This window comes from Sabethes cyaneus, chromosome 2 (assembly GCF_943734655.1).
Source record: "Sabethes cyaneus chromosome 2, idSabCyanKW18_F2, whole genome shotgun sequence".
Classification (NCBI taxonomy): Eukaryota; Metazoa; Arthropoda; class Insecta; order Diptera; family Culicidae; genus Sabethes; species Sabethes cyaneus.
Genome location: NC_071354.1, coordinates 188,517,058 through 188,534,988, shown reverse-complemented (window position 1 = coordinate 188,534,988; position 17,931 = coordinate 188,517,058). Strand labels below are relative to the sequence as shown.

General features: G+C 41.0%; 1 protein-coding gene across 1 annotated transcript; it reads left to right on the top strand.

Moving 5' to 3' along the window:
* The first annotated feature begins 3,282 nt into the window (after window positions 1-3,282).
* On the top strand, window positions 3,283-14,628 carry LOC128736455 (uncharacterized). The gene is made up of 5 exons (XM_053830937.1): window positions 3,283-3,346; window positions 12,767-13,333; window positions 14,182-14,313; window positions 14,401-14,458; window positions 14,517-14,628. Exons 1-5 carry the CDS (start codon window positions 3,283-3,285, stop codon window positions 14,626-14,628), a joined length of 933 nt encoding a protein of 310 aa, XP_053686912.1.
* The last annotated feature ends 3,303 nt before the right edge of the window (window positions 14,629-17,931 follow it).

Here is a 17,931-nt window from a genome sequence, read left to right as displayed (position 1 = left end):
GCAGGCACCTAGAAAATCCTCAACTGTCTTATCATGAATGATGAAACTTACGTCATGGCGGACTTCCGGCAGCTTTCGGGGCTACTGTACTTCAGCGCCCAGCACAAGTTTGATGTTCCGGAGGAAGTAAGGATGCAGAAACTTTCACAGTTTGCCAAGAAATACGTGATTTGGTCATCATGTGGTAAACGGAGCGCGCCGTTCGTGACTACTAGAACTGTAAACGGGTAGATCTACCTCAGCGAGTGTTTACAAAAGCACCTGCCTACTCTGTCAGAGCAACACGAGGACCGTACGATCTTCTGTCCGGGTCTGCCTTCGTGTCAATATTCAAAGGATGTATTGGAATGGTATGAAGTCAACGGAGTCACTTTCGTACCCAAGGACATGAACGCCTCCAAGGCACCGGAACTAAAGCCCATCGAAAAATACTAGGCTACTATGAAGCAGGCACTAGGGAAGCATCCCTAGGAGGTCAAGTCTGAGGAAAACATTGAGAAAAAGTGGATCTCCGTACAGATGAAGCTGCAGCTAGGTTGTACAAAACTTTTTGAGTGGAGTTTTATTTATTTTATTTGTATATCAACAGGCCTTGTGGCCCAAATGATAATTTAACCTAAGAACTGCGGGCTATTAATAAAAAATGATTTTTCATCATGTTACGGCTGACGTCAAATTCTAAGCTGGAGTAAAAACGGTTAAAGTGGCGTAGGAGACCGGTAATCGTGCTGAAGCTGCTATAGAGTTAGTCCGTCGATTTGGCACGTGTTGAAAGTGGCTATTGCGCAATATACGACTCCGGACGTGAATATCAAGGATTTCCAATATATACGGACAATCCACACGGAGTGATATCTGGCGGAGAGTGCTCGGTGTCCGAGGAATTGGTGAGCGGTAGCCTTCAACCGAGTTACGTGGAGAAACTTTGTTCAACAGGCTTTGTCTTAGGCAAGCCACTTAAGTAGGTAAGTAAGATCCCATTGCAGCACGACATTCAAGTATCACATCTACTACAGTGGCGGCAATAAAGCAGAGCATGGAGTCAGATTCGTATTACATGGAAAACAAGTGGTGCGTGTCATTAGGTGGAACTTCCACCGTGGAAGCCCATCAATGACCGTCTATGCTAGTTGAGGATTAAGGGTAAATTTTTTACGATCTACGTTTTATGAGTGCCCAGGACATGATATAAAGATAGTTATCGGGAATACAAATGCACAAGTCGGACGTGAAGAGTTCTTTCGTATCGTTATTGGTAGAAAAAGCCTCCATCCTACCGCAAATGACACAATGGCTTGAGGATAACCCAATAAACATTTTTGTTGAATAATAGCTTGTCAACTTGTTACTTAGTAATTGGCTGTACAATGGTTGAACAAGCTACTATTCAAAAAAATTTTTTGTTGGGAATCAACTTCGCTGCGGTCAGAGGAATGGCTATTTGTAGTAACCATTTTGCATGATGAAGAATTCGGAAGCACACCTGGCAGCACGCTAATGGAGAGGCCTGTTCTCAGATCGACCACGTTCTGGTTGATGGGCGGCACTTTTCTGATGTCGCAGACGTGCGATCCTTCAGGGGACCAAACGTAGACTCGGACCACTATCTCTTAGTAAGCAAGAACCGCGCCCGGTTGTCCAACGTATTCAAATCGAAACCAACGAGGAAGATACGACTGAACATGCGGCGGTTATCAGTGGAAGAAGTTGCTGCAGATAACTCTCGGAAGACTGATGGGTGGATCGGTGAACAACTTGAAGAGAACCTGAACGAACAATGGAGGCACATCCACGACACGATAAGTACTACAGCGTGAGGAGTATTGGGGACTACTGCTGAAGCCACTTTCAGTGAGTGGTTTGACGCAGAGTGCCAACGAGTGACTGATGAGAAGAATCGAGCAACGGCGGTGACACACCAGAACAGAGAAAGAGAGAGATACCGAGATGCAGGAGCTACCGAAAAGAGACTTCACCGTCGTACGAAACGCCACCACTGGGATCGTGTTCTTGCGAGGATAGGGCTTATCATAAATTCTACCAAAACAAAGTATATGGTGGCTGGTAGAGAGCGTGGTAGCCCTTCGGGTGTGGGAACTGCGGTTGTGATAGATGGAAATTCTTTTTAGGTGGTCTATGAATTTGTTTACTTTGGTACGTTAGTGACATGTGAAAAAGACGTGAAGTAAAAAGGCGGATGGCGGCTGCCAAAAGGGTCTTCTACGGATACTTAGCCAGCTGAGGTCCCGTAGCCTGTAACTCCGTAAAAAACTTGCACTCTATAAGACGCTAATTCTCCCGATGGACATCCCAAGATCGAGAAACGTGGAGACGTCTCCTGAATTTGGCATGGATTCGATAGACGGATTGTCGCCGATAAAGTTAAATAAATAAGAACATTATTTCCGACCTTTAGAAATAAAATTTTACTTTCTACTTTCTGTAGATCATATTTGTCCTGGATTGTTAAGAAACCTTGCCTGCCTTCACACAAAAACGGTTTATGACTTTATGGTGCCTGTGTCAAGAATTTTGGATTTATTTGATTATTTTCGGTATTCACCAATAAGCCAAAATATAACTAATGTGCGGTGACTAGAAATCGAGGAATTTTGAAAAATTCTTTCATCTAAAAAATTGGGATTGACCAATCGATATAACGGTCGGTTGATTCTCTGGGTCACTTGAGATGGGATGACTCATATAGAAAGGTTCGTCGTTGACTAAATCGAGGTCTCTCGATGTACGATATAAAGATTGTGGGAAACACCAACGCTAATGAAATGAATACAGTGCACAAAAGCGTGTTCCGGTTATCTGCAGCATACGAATCATTTTCGCGCCTTTTCATTATCATAGGCAATAAATCTTACGACGCACGATGCCGAGGGTATAGTGTGTGTAGGTGAGAAAGCTCATCCGTCGATTACAACGCCGAGAAAAGCTTTCCAATAAAAAAAATACTTGCGCATGTTCAAAAATAGCCCACCATATTCGCTAGGCGCTTGCAAATGCAGAAGCTAGCAACCGTACATCAGTATCCTGTATAAAACGGGATGTTTTAGCGAAGTTGATTCCAGTTGATCAACAGGTGGGAACCGGACAGTAGTAGGAAGAATGGTTGAACCGGCAAAATAGTGAATTGCTCAATGGATCTAGCAGTTGAAATATGTGATGGCTTCTAAAAATATAGTTGCTATCTAAGTGATATTGTGTTGTGTAATCTATATTTGATAATATGCAATAAAGTGGATGTGTTTTCTGGCTATCGAAAAAGATATAATGAATCATAATAAGAGAGACTCTAGAGTCCTCTGGATACTGGTGTTACTAGTCTATACGAAAGGTACTAATCTGTCTAATATTAGGGAAAACTGCGTGATAAATTTCTTTTTTGTTAACATTTTTCTTGAAAATGTATCTGCTTCGTTTTAGTTGCCAAATACGAACACACAAAAAAACAATTTTCTAAAAAGCGTTGATCTTTTGATCTTGATTTTTTACTTTTGGTCTGGCTTTTCAGTATGTTATAGCCTTTTCTGAAAAAAAGAATTAAAAAACTGTTGTGATTTCTATAACAGACTGAAAAGTCAGACAAAAAGTAAAAAATCAAGATCAAAAAGCCACCAGTCGATAGGATATAGTTGATCTTTTGAAATTAAAAAATTAATAACAACTAGCTTTACCTTAAGGCTGTACGACAATGTGAAACTGATTTTTCAATAGACGATATATTCATTCAGTACTATAGTAAATAATGTGCTACATAATTTGTCAAACCATCACTGAAACATCTTAAAGTGGGTGATGTATTCGTGAATGTCGTATGTGCAAATTGAAACAAGTTACTTCGGAAATATCAAATATGTTTGTATCAAAAGAGAGATTAAATTTGTAGCTTTCAAGAATAATTCTATTAGTTTTATGGAAATTCAATGGCAAGCAAAAGTGACCCATTATTGTGCAATGATTTTGCAAGTTATACACAATTAGCTATGGATTACTTTTACTGCAGATTACCGCTGAAATTGCTGCACAAAAATTTTGATTATTTTGGTAATAGCTAGGAAAATGCTTTCTTAGAAAGCAATAAGTTCAATACGATTTAGTCCGTGCCATTGAAGAACAATGAAAAAGCAAACTTCAACTCCAATAATTTAAAAACCCGGCCATTACCCAATTCTAACAGAAGAAGGTTTTCCTTTACTTTTATGAGATTTGGAAATTGAATTATGAATGAACTATTCATCGCAGGCCCGACGAAGGAAGCACTTGATCCAGCTACGTCGAGATTTTAACCAGTCGTTTATATTGGAGCCTATCATTTTTAGAGCTCTAAACATTCGTTAACTTTTTTGTTGCTCGATATAATTATTTCAAATTTTGTCTAGTGTGCTTAAATTAAAAATCCTAATCCGTAAAATTCCAGTTACGGATTATTTCAGATTTGAATAAGATACTCACATATAACGCTTCTAATTTAATCTAATCTATTCTAATGTCCCATCAGCTAATTAGATCCTGCTACAGGTCGGACTCGATTATCCGGGTGAAAAAATTTTTTTTTTATTACGTTAAACATGTTTTGAACGTAAATATATTTCAAAAAACCTATTTACAAAAAAAAATTCACCCGGATAATCGAGTCCGACCTGTATTGTGCGAAAAAAAAGAAAGAGATTTTTTTTAATCAAGCAAAAAACATATGCGTTTTATGCATTTTTACTTAAAGTTTAAACGTGAAAAACAAATCTATTCTTGCTTTTCATATACCGATGTAATGTTCCGATTTTGTCAGCTCCCGATTTTGTCTACCCCCGATATTATCAGCTTTTTATCCCGATTTTGTCAGCCTATAAATTTGTTTAACTTTTGTGCTTTTCAACACGATTTATAAAACTTTTCAGTTTGCTTGAAGCTATTCTGATTCCCTGGAAGAGTTTTTGAATAAAATACCTTCTTGCGAGTAATTCGGGGCCAAAATTAGGGTACACTGAAGTCGCTTTTTACGCGACTATTTTTACGCGAATTTCGGAATTTACGCGGTTTTTTTTACGCGAATTTCGGAATTTACGCGGTTTTTTACGCAATCGGTTGATCAATTGAGGGTTAAAATTTAATTTTTAGTAGAAATCTTCCATATTGGAAGGTCTTAAGCCTTGAATTTAAAAAAAATATTCGAAAAAAAAATTCCCGATTTTGTCAGTGGTCCGATTTTGTCAGCCCAAAATTCAACATGGAGCTGACAAAATCGGAAGATTACTTTACACCTTATTATTTTCCACGCAAAAACCTACAAAAAGAACGAGAAAAACGAAAGTAAATTTTTTGCCGATTTTCGGAAATTCCATTGTTTGAATTTCCCTTTCTGTTCCGAGCTAGTAGCGTTAACAGCGCTCGTACTCTCATTTCTCGAGATCTTTAGGCTGTAGAGCCCATAGAAAATTGATTTTTAAAATAAACCTAACTTATATCTTACAAATTATTTTTTTGCCCTTCGATTTTGCATCTGAATTTAAAAGGGGAGGGCGACAAAACATGACCTAATCTGTCATTCAGCTAGTTTCTTTTAATTCCGATTTCACCATCGACTTCAAATCTAATTTTAAGTCCAATTATACAGCCGAATTTCGTTGGTTGGGCCTTTAATACTTGAGCTATGGCCCAACTAAAAAGAAACTGGATGTCAAAATTGGTTGTCAAATTAGAACTGCTACTCAGATGTCAATTCTTTCAAGAGGTGAGCAAAAGCGTATCAACTTGTAATTTGCGTTCAATAATTTTCAATAATAAATTATTGAAATTTTCAGAGTTTACTTAAAAAAGAAAGTTACCCATTTCACTACACCAAACTTCGATTAGTTTTGTTCAAAGGATTTATGTCACGTAGCTTCCGATACATTGTTCCTAACGTATTGAATGATTAAGCTAGGCTAAGTCTACGGCTTTGCAAATGCATTTACGAGTTGGGAAATCTGCTGAGCACCTTAGAAGATACGGTACTATCAGACATCTGAGAAGACAACTCAGGGAGTGGGGTTTAGGTATCCCGACCCCCTAATGCGGCGTGAGGATCCCGAATCACTAAAACCCTACTCGAGTCTCCAGCCTCAATCCCCCCTGTCACCACCTTATCGGTATTACTTCAGGGAGGGGCTATTGTACTTAAAACACTCGCTTAGTTAACTACTGGACTATGGTAGTTAGGCTGTTTATTCGCCGTTGATCGGCTCTCCAGCGGTTTTGTAGCTCAAGTACATTCTGGGTAGCAGCCGCATTGACCGCTCCCCAGACGTCCGAGCTGGAACACATCCTTTGGACTAAGTTATCCGGGGTAGTGTCCTGTCCGCTCACTGCCATCATGTTGTTTCTTGCGCCAGCGAAACGAGGACATATGAAGAAAGCATGTTCTGCAATTTCCTCAACATCCACGCATTCGGGACACGCGGGGGACTCCCCATGCCCAAACTTGTGCAGATACTGTCTAAAACAACCATGCCCTGACAGAATCTGTGTCAGGTGGAAGTTGACTTCGCCGTGGCGCCTGTTGACCCACCCGGATAGTTCCGGGATAAGTCGATGTGTCCACCGACCTTTTGTGGAATTAGACCATGTCCGCTGCCATGTGGCCATCGAGGCCGATCTTGTGGTACTCCGTATGCCTCTGGTTCCACGTTGGTTGAAGCACTCTACGTCTTCGCTGATGATGATGCCAATAGGCATCATACCCGCTAAGACGCAGATTGCGTTATGTGAAACTGTGCGATACGCACTCGCCACTCTCAAGCACATGAGACGATAGGTGCATTCTAGCTTGGCTAGATAGCTTTTGGTACCTAACGCCGATGACCACACCGGTCCGCCATACCTAACTATAGACTGGACCACGTTGGCTAATAGCCTTCGCTTGCTGCCATATACCGCAGTGCTATTAGACATCATACGAGACAATGCCGAAATAGCTGTGGAAGCCTTCTTGCAGGCATAGTTGACGTGGCTCCCGAACTTGAGCTTGTCGTCGACCATGACTCCCAGAAGTTTTAAGGACCGCGTTGACGAAATAGTGCAGTCCCCGACGCTGATCTTTGCTTGCTGTACCGACTTGCGGTTGTTCACCACGATAACCTCCGTTTTATGATGCGCTAGCTCCAGTTTCCTGGATCGCATCCAATCTTCAACAATGCTTATAGAGTGGGCAGCCGTCAACTCAACTTTTCTGATAGATTCACCGTAGACTTCCAAGGTGATGTCGTCCGCAAAGCCAACCTTCACCACCCCTACCGGGAACTTTAGCTTCAACACCTCGTCATACATGACTTTCTACAACACCGGGCCCAGTATGGAACCTTGCGGGACACCTGCGGTGATTGGAACGCACTTCTGACCCTCCTCTGTGTTGTAGCATAGCACACGATTCTGGAAATAATTTTACAGAATCCTGTACAGCGACACCGGCACTTGGACGTTCCGAAGCGAGTTGGCTATGGAGTCCCAGCTAGCGCTGACAACTGTGCAATAGCGGATACCTGTCTTCTTGCGCTGGATTGCCACCTCGGCTGTCTTAGTGACAGACAAGATGGCATCCACCGTAGATTTGCCTTTTCGGAAGCCGAATTGGTTCCTTGACAGACCGTTTGTACCCTCCGTGTACTGTACTAGTCTGTTAAGGATAACCCTCTCCAGCACCTTACCAGCAGTATCGAGCAGACAGATCGGTCTATATGACGAGGGAACACCCAGAGGTTTTCCCGCCTTCGGCAACAGCACGAGGTTCTGCCGCTTCCATCTGTCCGGGAAGTGCCCAGCTTCCAGGCATCTACTCATTACTGCCCCGAATAACTCGGGAGCTTCTAACATAGCCGCTTTAATGGCCATATTCGGGATTCCGTCTGGCCCCGGTGCCTTACTCAACTTTAGGGATTTAGCGATCTCAATGAGTTCCTCGTTCGTAACCGTCACTTCCTCCCCGACCGCTAAACCGCCTAAACCGCCGTCACCCACGTTGCTTTGGATGTTCGGCTGGGAGGCCGACCATCCTACGCTATGGTCTGAGATACTGGAACGTTGGCCGTGGGACGACTCAGCGGCCTGGGGCCAGGGCCTTGGCTCGTGGCGTGGAAAGAGGCCCTGGATGATCCGCTCCAGCATCTCTGGTGATTGCTCTGAGGGCGCCATCACCCCCTTGGTCTTTGCCATTACGGCCCTGTAGGCATCACCCCACGGGTTCGCATTGGTACTAGCACATAACCTTTCAAAGCAGGCTCGTTTACTAGCTTTTATCCCACTCTTAAGCGCTGCGCGTGCAGCAGCAAGTGCTACGCGACATTCAGCCCTGCCTTTGTCCGAACGAGCTCTTTGCATAATTCTCCTCGCACGAAAGCACGCTCCGCGGAGTTCCGCAATTTCATCTGTCCACCAGTAAGCCGGTGACCTACCATACCTAAGTCGATCTTTCCTAGGCATGGTAGCGTCACATGCTCGCGACAGTACCTCAACCAAATGATCAGCGTTCGGATCGGGCATACCACGATGACCGCACTCTCTTCGGTCAATAATATATGTGCATTTGTTTATGTACATTTTACTCCTGTTTTCAGAACAAATATCTCTTTTTATGCTTTAAACTAACAAAAAATCGTAGATTAGCTTGGTATTACAAAATTGTAATACTAACAAAAACGATGCACGCACCCCTCATGCTCTTCTTAGTTAGTTTGGCCCAACTAACGAAATATGGCTGTAGTTCATTTTTATGTCCAATATAATCTCCCATTTAGCCAATTTTATATGTAATTTAATTCCAATTTCAACTCCGATTTGACGTCCAATTTCAAGTCTAATTTTAAGTACAATATGAAGCTCGATTGAGATTCAATTTCGCGTCCAATTTAACGTCACATTTTAAGGCCAATGTAACGCTCTAACAGATAAGGCCATCTGTAGATAAAACGTGTTCAGATTAGATTTCTTAACATCATGATATTAATACCACAACGTTCTGAACATGCGTTCAATAGTTATTATTATTATCTTTTAAAAACAAAAATTCAGAAAAAAATCCGGAAAAACTATTTTTATTCCTTATTGTTCGAGAAGGGAGAAGCCCACGGAAGTGGACCAACTTTAAAGGTTCTTTGTTCAGCAGGCATAAAACTTTTATTTTTTGAATTATTTTTTGGCATTAGTGGATAGCATTCACGCCTCTCACGTCGAGGACCCGGGTTCAAATCCCAACCCCGCAGAAGTAACGAATGACCCAAGCTGTTAAGGCCAAGCCAGCGCACTAGAGAGAGAAAAAAGACGAAGCAAAACTTTCAATGAGAGTTCACTTTTATTAGATGGTTTTGAATACTAAACTGTAGTGACATATCATATCAGGTACGGGGTTTTCACACCATGATGTATTCAAAAAACTATATTGAAGCGTTATTTAAGAAATGTTCAAAATTTTTAAAATGTTACCGTCAAACGGGGTAACTTGCAACAGCGGGGTAACATGCAACAACGCTGTATCGATCCAATTTATTGTACTTTTTGTACTGGTAGATATAAACAGCTGTGTTCCGTTAACTTCACGAAGCAAGTTATCATTTAATTTTGCATCAAACAATATTAAAGCACACCTGAAGAGTGTAAGCTACTTTCGGTAAGTCAGAAATATGCCAGTTTTTCTCTGGATATACTGAAAATGGCCATAGAAGAGGCCAAAAAGAAAATATCCTCACCAGCAATATGACAGTGTCTAATTACGATAACTCGTAACGTAATGAACATTCATATATTACGATACCAAGATATCGAAGATTTTTAACTCCCCTGCTCCAATTCGTGACGCGATTTTGCATAGTGGATATACGAGTGTAATGCATTGTTACACAACTCTCGCTCCCCTCATAAATTATTTTCACCAACGTGACATAGGACATTTATGCGTATATTCATAGTAAAAGCATTAAAAATCGCAAGTCGGATTATCATTTGCATATTCAAGTCCAAAGAAACTCATACAAATCATTAAATTCGTTTAATATCCAAAAAATATTGCTTGTTGCAAGTTACCCCGTTTGAGGGGTTACTAGTAACAAATTAGTTAAAAAATTCTGCAACAGCCAATATTGATCGCATATTTTTTCTCAATATGTGAAATTGTTCTATCCTAGACCTAATAACTTTATATTAATTAAATATCCTCAAATGTACTGCAGATAAGTTTTTACTTGCAATCATAGTTAAGAATTGTTGCAAGTTACCCCGTTTGACGGTATCTTTCGCGTTCGCACCAACGCTGTTCGATGCCTTAAAGTGACTATAATCTTACAAAAAAAAGTACAGTCAAAGCCCAATTAGAGTACAGTGGTGTTCGTAGGTTGGAAGATTCATAGGGTCGTTTCATGGAACGAGTCGTAAGGCGTAACGTACAAATTTTGATTGGATAGTCTCGATCCGTTAAATGCTCTATTGGTGGTACGGTACCCAAACTACTGCTTCATATTCTAATATCGACCCTACTAACGAACAATATAGCGTTTATTTTCGATATTTTCGGATGTTATTTCGGATATTTTCGGAATATTTAGTAAACCGAAATAAGAAGCCAAGATTTTTGGATACTTTGACTGAACCGAAAGCTTCCTACATGTTCTTTAAATGATAGTTTGGAGTCTAGTAGAATTCTCAAGTCTGTGCATGTTTCCCTTTTTAAAGATATTTAAGATACTTCATAACCATGGCACAAAATTAATCTTTTGCATGTAAAGTAAATACAGGATCACTTGACGGCGATTAGTATCATTCTGTTCGTTATACACCGGTCGGCGAAATTATCCAGCTACATTTATAAAAACTGAGCATCTGTGTTGTTTCTGATAATTGCAAAGAGTTTTATATGCACATGATAATTTCATACAACTCTGTGTAAAATTGATATCGTTCAGGTAAACTAGAAAGATATACGGCCCCAGATGACTACCCTGAGGTACACCAGATGTAACAGAGAAGGGCGAAAAGATAACACTACCTATTTTGACGGACTTTGAGCGTCCAGTGAGGTAGGACTTGCACGAATATTCCCTTTTTTACCTTATAAGAAAAAGGACATCTTGAACAAAATGATTGACTTCAAAAATTTTATATGAGTATAATTTACATGTTATATTTCAATTTTGTAATATATCTGAATTAATTAATGAAACATCTGGATGGAGCGCCAGACATGGAAAGGAGAAAAGGGAAATTAGACTATTTCTTTTACCTGGCGCTCCTCCAGATGATTATTTTTGCATGAAAAATAAAACTTGATAAAAGCTTCTTTTGAGTGTACTTCCATGAAAAAATAATCAATAGCTTGATCGCATAACCGCTTAGCTTCGAGGTACGATGTTGGTCTTACAAGCCAGTCGTCGTATGTTCGAATCTCATTTAGGCTGTGCTGCTAGATAGAGTCAGTAGGAGCGTTCTACTAGCCCTGTACCTATTCTGTACTCTAATAGTCGACTATGAAGTTTGTCGGTAAAAAAATGGTCAAGTCTTAGAAAGGACGTTTAAGTCAAAGGCTTTGCTTACAGCTTGACCGCATCGTTTTTACGATGTTGGCCGCTAGAGGGTTAGAGTCCGTTTTAATTTCAATTTCAACTCCTATTTAAAGTCCAACTTAAGTAGAATGTTATGTTTACTCAAGTAGCACACTTTAGGTTGATTTAGTTGTATTGTAGCAATCAAATTACGACTGAAATTAGTCATATTTCGGTTATCACAACAACTTTGTAACAACCGTGTTAGTACGGTAATTTAATTAAAATTTCAAACTCAATTTTAAATAAAAATTGTCAAACTTAAATTCTCGCTTCAAGTTTAATTACAAATCCAATTTTATGTCCGATATCAGGTCCTATTTCAAGGCAAATTCAATTATAATTTCAACTCGCATGTTAAGTCCAATTGCCTATTAAATTTTTAAGTCTGATTTCAAATACAATTTGAAGACAAACCTAAGTTCCAAATTAAGTCCGATTTCTTGTTTTATTTTACGTCCAATTTGTCGTGTAATTGAATTCTAGCTCATGTCAGACTTAAAATTCAATTTCAAGTCTAGTTAAATTTCAATTTGAAGACCAATTTTGCGGTACTTTTTAAACTTTAATTTCTGGTGCAGTTTAAAGTTTAATTTTTAGTAAAATATGGAGTCCAAGTTCAAGTTCGAGTTCAAATTAAAATCCTAATATTAATTTGGGCCAAAGCCAATTTGAAGTTTAATCTCGAATCCAATTTTTTTTTGTGCAGTTTGGTTGGCCATGGTTGGTCCATCTCGCCACAAATCCAATTTAAAATCCACGGACTTGGCCAGACTTTGTCATATTTAATCTCTTCTCTATGAAATTTAATGTAAAAAAATGTTCATGTTGGAACTCGGAAAAAAATTCATCATTCTACTGTTATTTAATAATGTTCAGGCCAAAACATATACTTTTGAAAGGTTCACTGACGTTGGAGATTCTACCACTGTAGTTAAGAAAAACATAAAAGTCCAAATCCGTTCATTAATTCTGATTTTTTCCGGCTCAGTGGTGCTAATGCATTCTATTTATCGTGATAGTTGAAAACTCGGAGCGGTTAGTTGTTTAGTCTTTATTTTATTAGCAATAACCATACGTCGTAAACCGTTTACCTTAATTCCTTCAGTAGTAAAATCCCTTAAAGACAAGTTTGGGAATTTAGTATGTGCTTGGCAGTTAACTGTCATTTGCTTTCTCTTCCCTGTGACTTTCAGTGTCGGTTGGCGAATTTTATGACGCAAGTGTTGCTCATGCAGTCAGCAGCTTAGATGACGTTGTCACGGATAATCTGCACAGATTCCCCGGTGCCGGTCATGAGCTTAATGACGATGCGAAATCTAATAGCATCGGCAGCAGCAGTAACGCATTAGGGAGGGCGGAAATCGATTTTCTAGCTAAATTACGGCAAAGACAGAGGGAAGGGCAGCTGCTTCCGGCTGTCGGGATTCCGCTGGGGGGATCCAGCACCAAAGATCAGCCAGCCGAAGCGGGAAGCCCAGACGATTGGCTGCTACGATTGCTGGCTAGTTTAAACTATCCGCTCAGTGCCGCCGCCATCGACGAAATCAATAAAGCTGCTTCCTTCGACAATGACCTTGACACAGTGCTTAGGTTCTTAGCACAGCACGCCGGAGCGGTAGCGGTAGCGGCGTCCGATGAGTTCAGCGACAACGGCGGTAAACGGGCTGCCGCTTTGAGATCCACCATGGCTAGAAGGTCCCACTCTTCTTTCAAGGAACCGGAACCGTTCGCGCCGTCCATCAGTATTGGTGAGTTTTACGGTACGGTCGAGCAGAAGTATTTTCATTTTATAAAATTTAATTCGTTCAATAGGATGTGACAAACGCACCTGCATACTTGCATGCTACACCTGGTTTAATATACCAAATATATGTATATTTTCTGCACTTTACTTCACTAAACTTAATTTCAGGTTTAAGTTCAGGTTCAGGTTTTGCATGCTCACGTTTATGTTTTGCTTTTCTATGATCAACGTTCGAAAATGTGTTCCATTAAGCATTTTAGTAGAAAATCTAAATCTAATAAAATATATACGCATTAGGTTATTTATAGCCTGCTAGTTTAGTTCCTTGTGCATAGTTGATATCATTAATCATGAAATAACATATTCTAAAATAACAATTGATTGATCATCAATGGCAATATTCCACTTTCCACATATTAATTAAGAACGAGTACTCCGATGACTTTCATTCAAGACAATCTTGTAGCCTATTGTCGGCAGTAGAAGCCTCCCCTGCGTTGCATCCTAGACCGAATGCTTTATCACGTCCCATCAGTCATTCCGTGTTGCTGTTAGCACTGCTTCGGCTAGAAATGCACCTGAACGCTAAAATCCTGTAGGCGTTTCATCGGAAAGAAAGGCAGCTAATCCGTTTACACGATGACTAACAATGATCTAATTTTTTAATCACCGCGGCCGCATGATGTATGGCCTAGCATATGTAGCTGTACTGCATAATGTTTGTAGACATGTAGCATGCAAATTTTGATTGATTTATGGTGTAATTAGTTTGAGTAAAATTGTGAATGATCGTTCGTGAGCATGGTTATTCAAAACAGATGCATGCTATTTTTAGCGCGACTGATGATGTTTCGATTATTTTAGGAGCGCTTACAAATTTGGGGGATTTTTTCCAACATTTGAAACATAATCTTGAATCACTAGAATCTAAGAACCTCTCCCACGACCAGGTTAGACTGCTTGAGGGTCAAAATATGATCACAAACCTTCGGAAAGGTAGGTAAAATTCATTCCAAAACTAAGACAGTAATGTTTCCGAACTATGGGTTAAACTAACTGTTTTGTTCATTTCTCCAACCGCAGAATTTATCGAAGACTACCCCAAACCTGCAGGCAGTGCGGCATTTCTTCACGCCATTCGGTAGCGATTTAATTTAAAATGGAATATATTCCGATAGTAACTGATATTCTTCCGACAGGAATTACCGCCCGTCACACCGAATACGCGCGCTGGTGTCAGCCGTGCCGGATCTATACCGAGGAACCAATTACCACAATCCGGTGTACAAGTATGTCGGAATAGGAAAATGAGCTTTCCGATAGTTCATCGCCTCCAGTCCTCAAGCTCATGTTAATAAATCGTACTGAATACGTCACTGGGTCCATCAATGAAATTGCAATGATTTTCACGTTGAAGTTCATATTTTCCCTCCTCGTTTTGTTGCTATGCTGTCTACCGTTGTTGGAACTGGCCCCACAAGAGTAATCTTCACTTTTAATTTCGAACGGAATGGAGGAGCGAAATGGTGCGTAGGTGAATAAACGTAACTGAAACAACGCCTAAAAATCATCCAAGAACAGTGCTGATATAGAGTATTTAGTGTAATGGCTGATATACCGTGAATCATAATGTACATGTCAGTAGACTATAATGAAAAACAGAAGCTTTTGATGTGTTGAATAAATTATCTTTTACTCTGAATTTAAACGTGCAATTTTCTCAGCGGGAGCCTTAATACGGTATAGAAATGCTTTTTGACCAGAGTTTGGTTATGCAAAAAATGACCAAAATTAAATGGGATAATAATAGATACGGCGGGATTTTCGTGAAATTGATTCTTCTTGTATCTGGTTTAAAAATTTACATGAACTACATCAAGAATGCAAGGTGTTATCACCTTGAGTAAAACATGAATAATACAAAATTTCGCTTAGAATGCACAAAATATCTACCATCGTAACACAGGTTGAACAATTTAGATTGTCATATAACGCTATCACACGTGCGAGCAATAAACTATAGGTTGCAGCAGATCTGAGAGCAAACGGTGGCCACTGGCAACAACTGATGGCAACCTAATTGCCATTTTAGCCTTCTTCACTCTAGGAAACTAAAACACCGAGTATGAAAACAATATCGTGCACGACTTTTAATTTATTATCTCATATACGCAGACCATCGTGAGAGTGATAGATTGGCAAAATGAGGCAGGTATAAAGTTCAATGGACTAATGGCTAACTACTAACGGTAGAATCCTAAACCAATGTTTTTGTCTTTAAATTGTTTTAAAATTTTATGACTATTTATTAGTTTAGCAATGGCTGAAAAGATACCATGAACATATTTTCAAATTTTGGTTAAATTTTCCACTCATTCCAGTTTGGACTATCAGTGCAATCAAATGTTTTCTGTACCATCGTTATTACGGTTTTCGCCAGCGCTCGAAAAAAGTAACAGTTAAGTTTAGTTTGGTACTGCACGCCTTAACATCAAGCGTTCCTGTGCATTTGTGAAATAGTGCGATAAATTTCAAATTAAATTTTTACCCTTCGACAAATCCTCCAGAACTGTCGGCAGTACAACGTGCCCACGCATCACATTTTTATGGATTTCAGGGCAGCATACGATACAGTCGAGCGTGAACAGCTATGGCGGATAATGCATGAGTACGTTTTCCGGTCAAACTGGACTGTCCAGTATGTTATTAGACATCGTTTCTCTCATTTCGATGCCCGCTCGTCGGATCGGTTGACCTTTTGATTTTTGATCTTCGATGTATAACATTCAGGTTTTGATTATTTATCTTTGAGTTTTGAGTAAAATTTTGACTTAACTTTTAACTTTTGGGTTTTTAATACTGACATTCGACTTTCAGTATTTAGCTTTCGACTTTCGACATTCCATTTGACTTCGGATTTTCAACTATACTTTTGATTATACTTTTGATATTTTACTATCCACTTTTGCCTTTTCACTTTTGTTTTTTGACTGTGGGACAACTTTCAGTTTTTGACCTTCTGTTATAGTTTTTGATTTAATTTTTGACATTATGATTATGTCCTTATGTTTTTGACGTTCGTTTTATATTTTGCCTTTGAATTTTCATTTTTGATTTTCAACCTCTGGTGTTTTGTTTTCAAACTTTAACTTTTTTGTAAACGTCGGCATTAGACAAAAACCCTGTAATTTTTGAGTTCTGACTTTTAACCTTTGCCTTCCGAGTTTTGACATTTTAGTTTTGTCTTGACTTGAAATGTATATTTTTTAACTTTTGGTTTGTGATTATTGAATTTTGTTTGTCTTACTTTTGCTTTTCGCCTTTTAAACTTTAATGTTCAAGTTTTGCCTTTTTTCTAATTTGCTACAATTAATTTTCAATACACTCTATTTTAGCTTCTGATTTTTGACATTAGTTTTATTTTATAATTTTGCCTTTACAATTTTAACTTAATTTCGGGTGTTTAAATTATCTTTGAATTAAAACTAGGGCTAGGGCTAGTCCACTGAACTGTTGGTTCGAGCCAGGAAGTTGGCTAGGGCTAGGGCTAGGGCTAGGGCTAGGGCTAGGGCTAGGGCTAGGGCTAGGGCTAGGGCTAGGGCTAGGGCTAGGGCTAGGGCTAGGGCTAGGGCTAGGGCTAGGGCTAGGGCTAGGGCTAGGGCTAGGGCTAGGGCTAGGGCTAGGGCTAGGGCTAGGGCTAGGGCTAGGGCTAGGGCTAGGGCTAGGGCTAGGGCTAGGGCTAGGGCTAGGGCTAGGGCTAGGGCTAGGGCTAGGGCTAGGGCTAGGGCTAGGGCTAGGGCTAGGGCTAGGGCTAGGGCTAGGGCTAGGGCTAGGGCTAGGGCTAGGGCTAGGGCTAGGGCTAGGGCTAGGGCTAGGGCTAGGGCTAGGGCTAGGGCTAGGGCTAGGGCTAGGGCTAGGGCTAGGGCTAGGGCTAGGGCTAGGGCTAGGGCTAGGGCTAGGGCTAGGGCTAGGGCTAGGGCTAGGGCTAGGGCTAGGGCTAGGGCTAGGGCTAGGGCTAGGGCTAGGGCTAGGGCTAGGGCTAGGGCTAGGGCTAGGGCTAGGGCTAGGGCTAGGGCTAGGGCTAGGGCTAGGGCTAGGGCTAGGGCTAGGGCTAGGGCTAGGGCTAGGGCTAGGGCTAGGGCTAGGGCTAGGGCTAGGGCTAGGGCTAGGGCTAGGGCTAGGGCTAGGGCTAGGGCTAGGGCTAGGGCTAGGGCTAGGGCTAGGGCTAGGGCTAGGGCTAGGGCTAGGGCTAGGGCTAGGGCTAGGGCTAGGGCTAGGGCTAGGGCTAGGGCTAGGGCTAGGGCTAGGGCTAGGGCTAGGGCTAGGGCTAGGGCTAGGGCTAGGGCTAGGGCTAGGGCTAGGGCTAGGGCTAGGGCTAGGGCTAGGGCTAGGGCTAGGGCTAGGGCTAGGGCTAGGGCTAGGGCTAGGGCTAGGGCTAGGGCTAGGGCTAGGGCTAGGGCTAGGGCTAGGGCTAGGGCTAGGGCTGGGGCTAGGGTTAGGGCTAGGGCTAGGGCTAGGGCTAGGGGGCATGAAAATCTCCCCCCCTCTTTGAAATAGGCATGAATATTTGGGGGGCAAAGAAATAATTTGTCGGATATAAGTCTAGAGCCTAAA

Bases quoted from the DNA above. Each gene is read 5' to 3' on its own strand.
- LOC128736455 (XM_053830937.1), top strand. From the start codon at position 3,283: ATGAATCATAATAAGAGAGACTCTAGAGTCCTCTGGATACTGGTGTTA. The intron at 13,334-14,181 runs GTACGGTCGAGC...CGATTATTTTAG, and splicing joins CAGTATTGGTGAGTTTTACG to GAGCGCTTACAAATTTGGGG. The intron at 14,459-14,516 runs GTAGCGATTTAA...TTCTTCCGACAG, and splicing joins GCATTTCTTCACGCCATTCG to GAATTACCGCCCGTCACACC.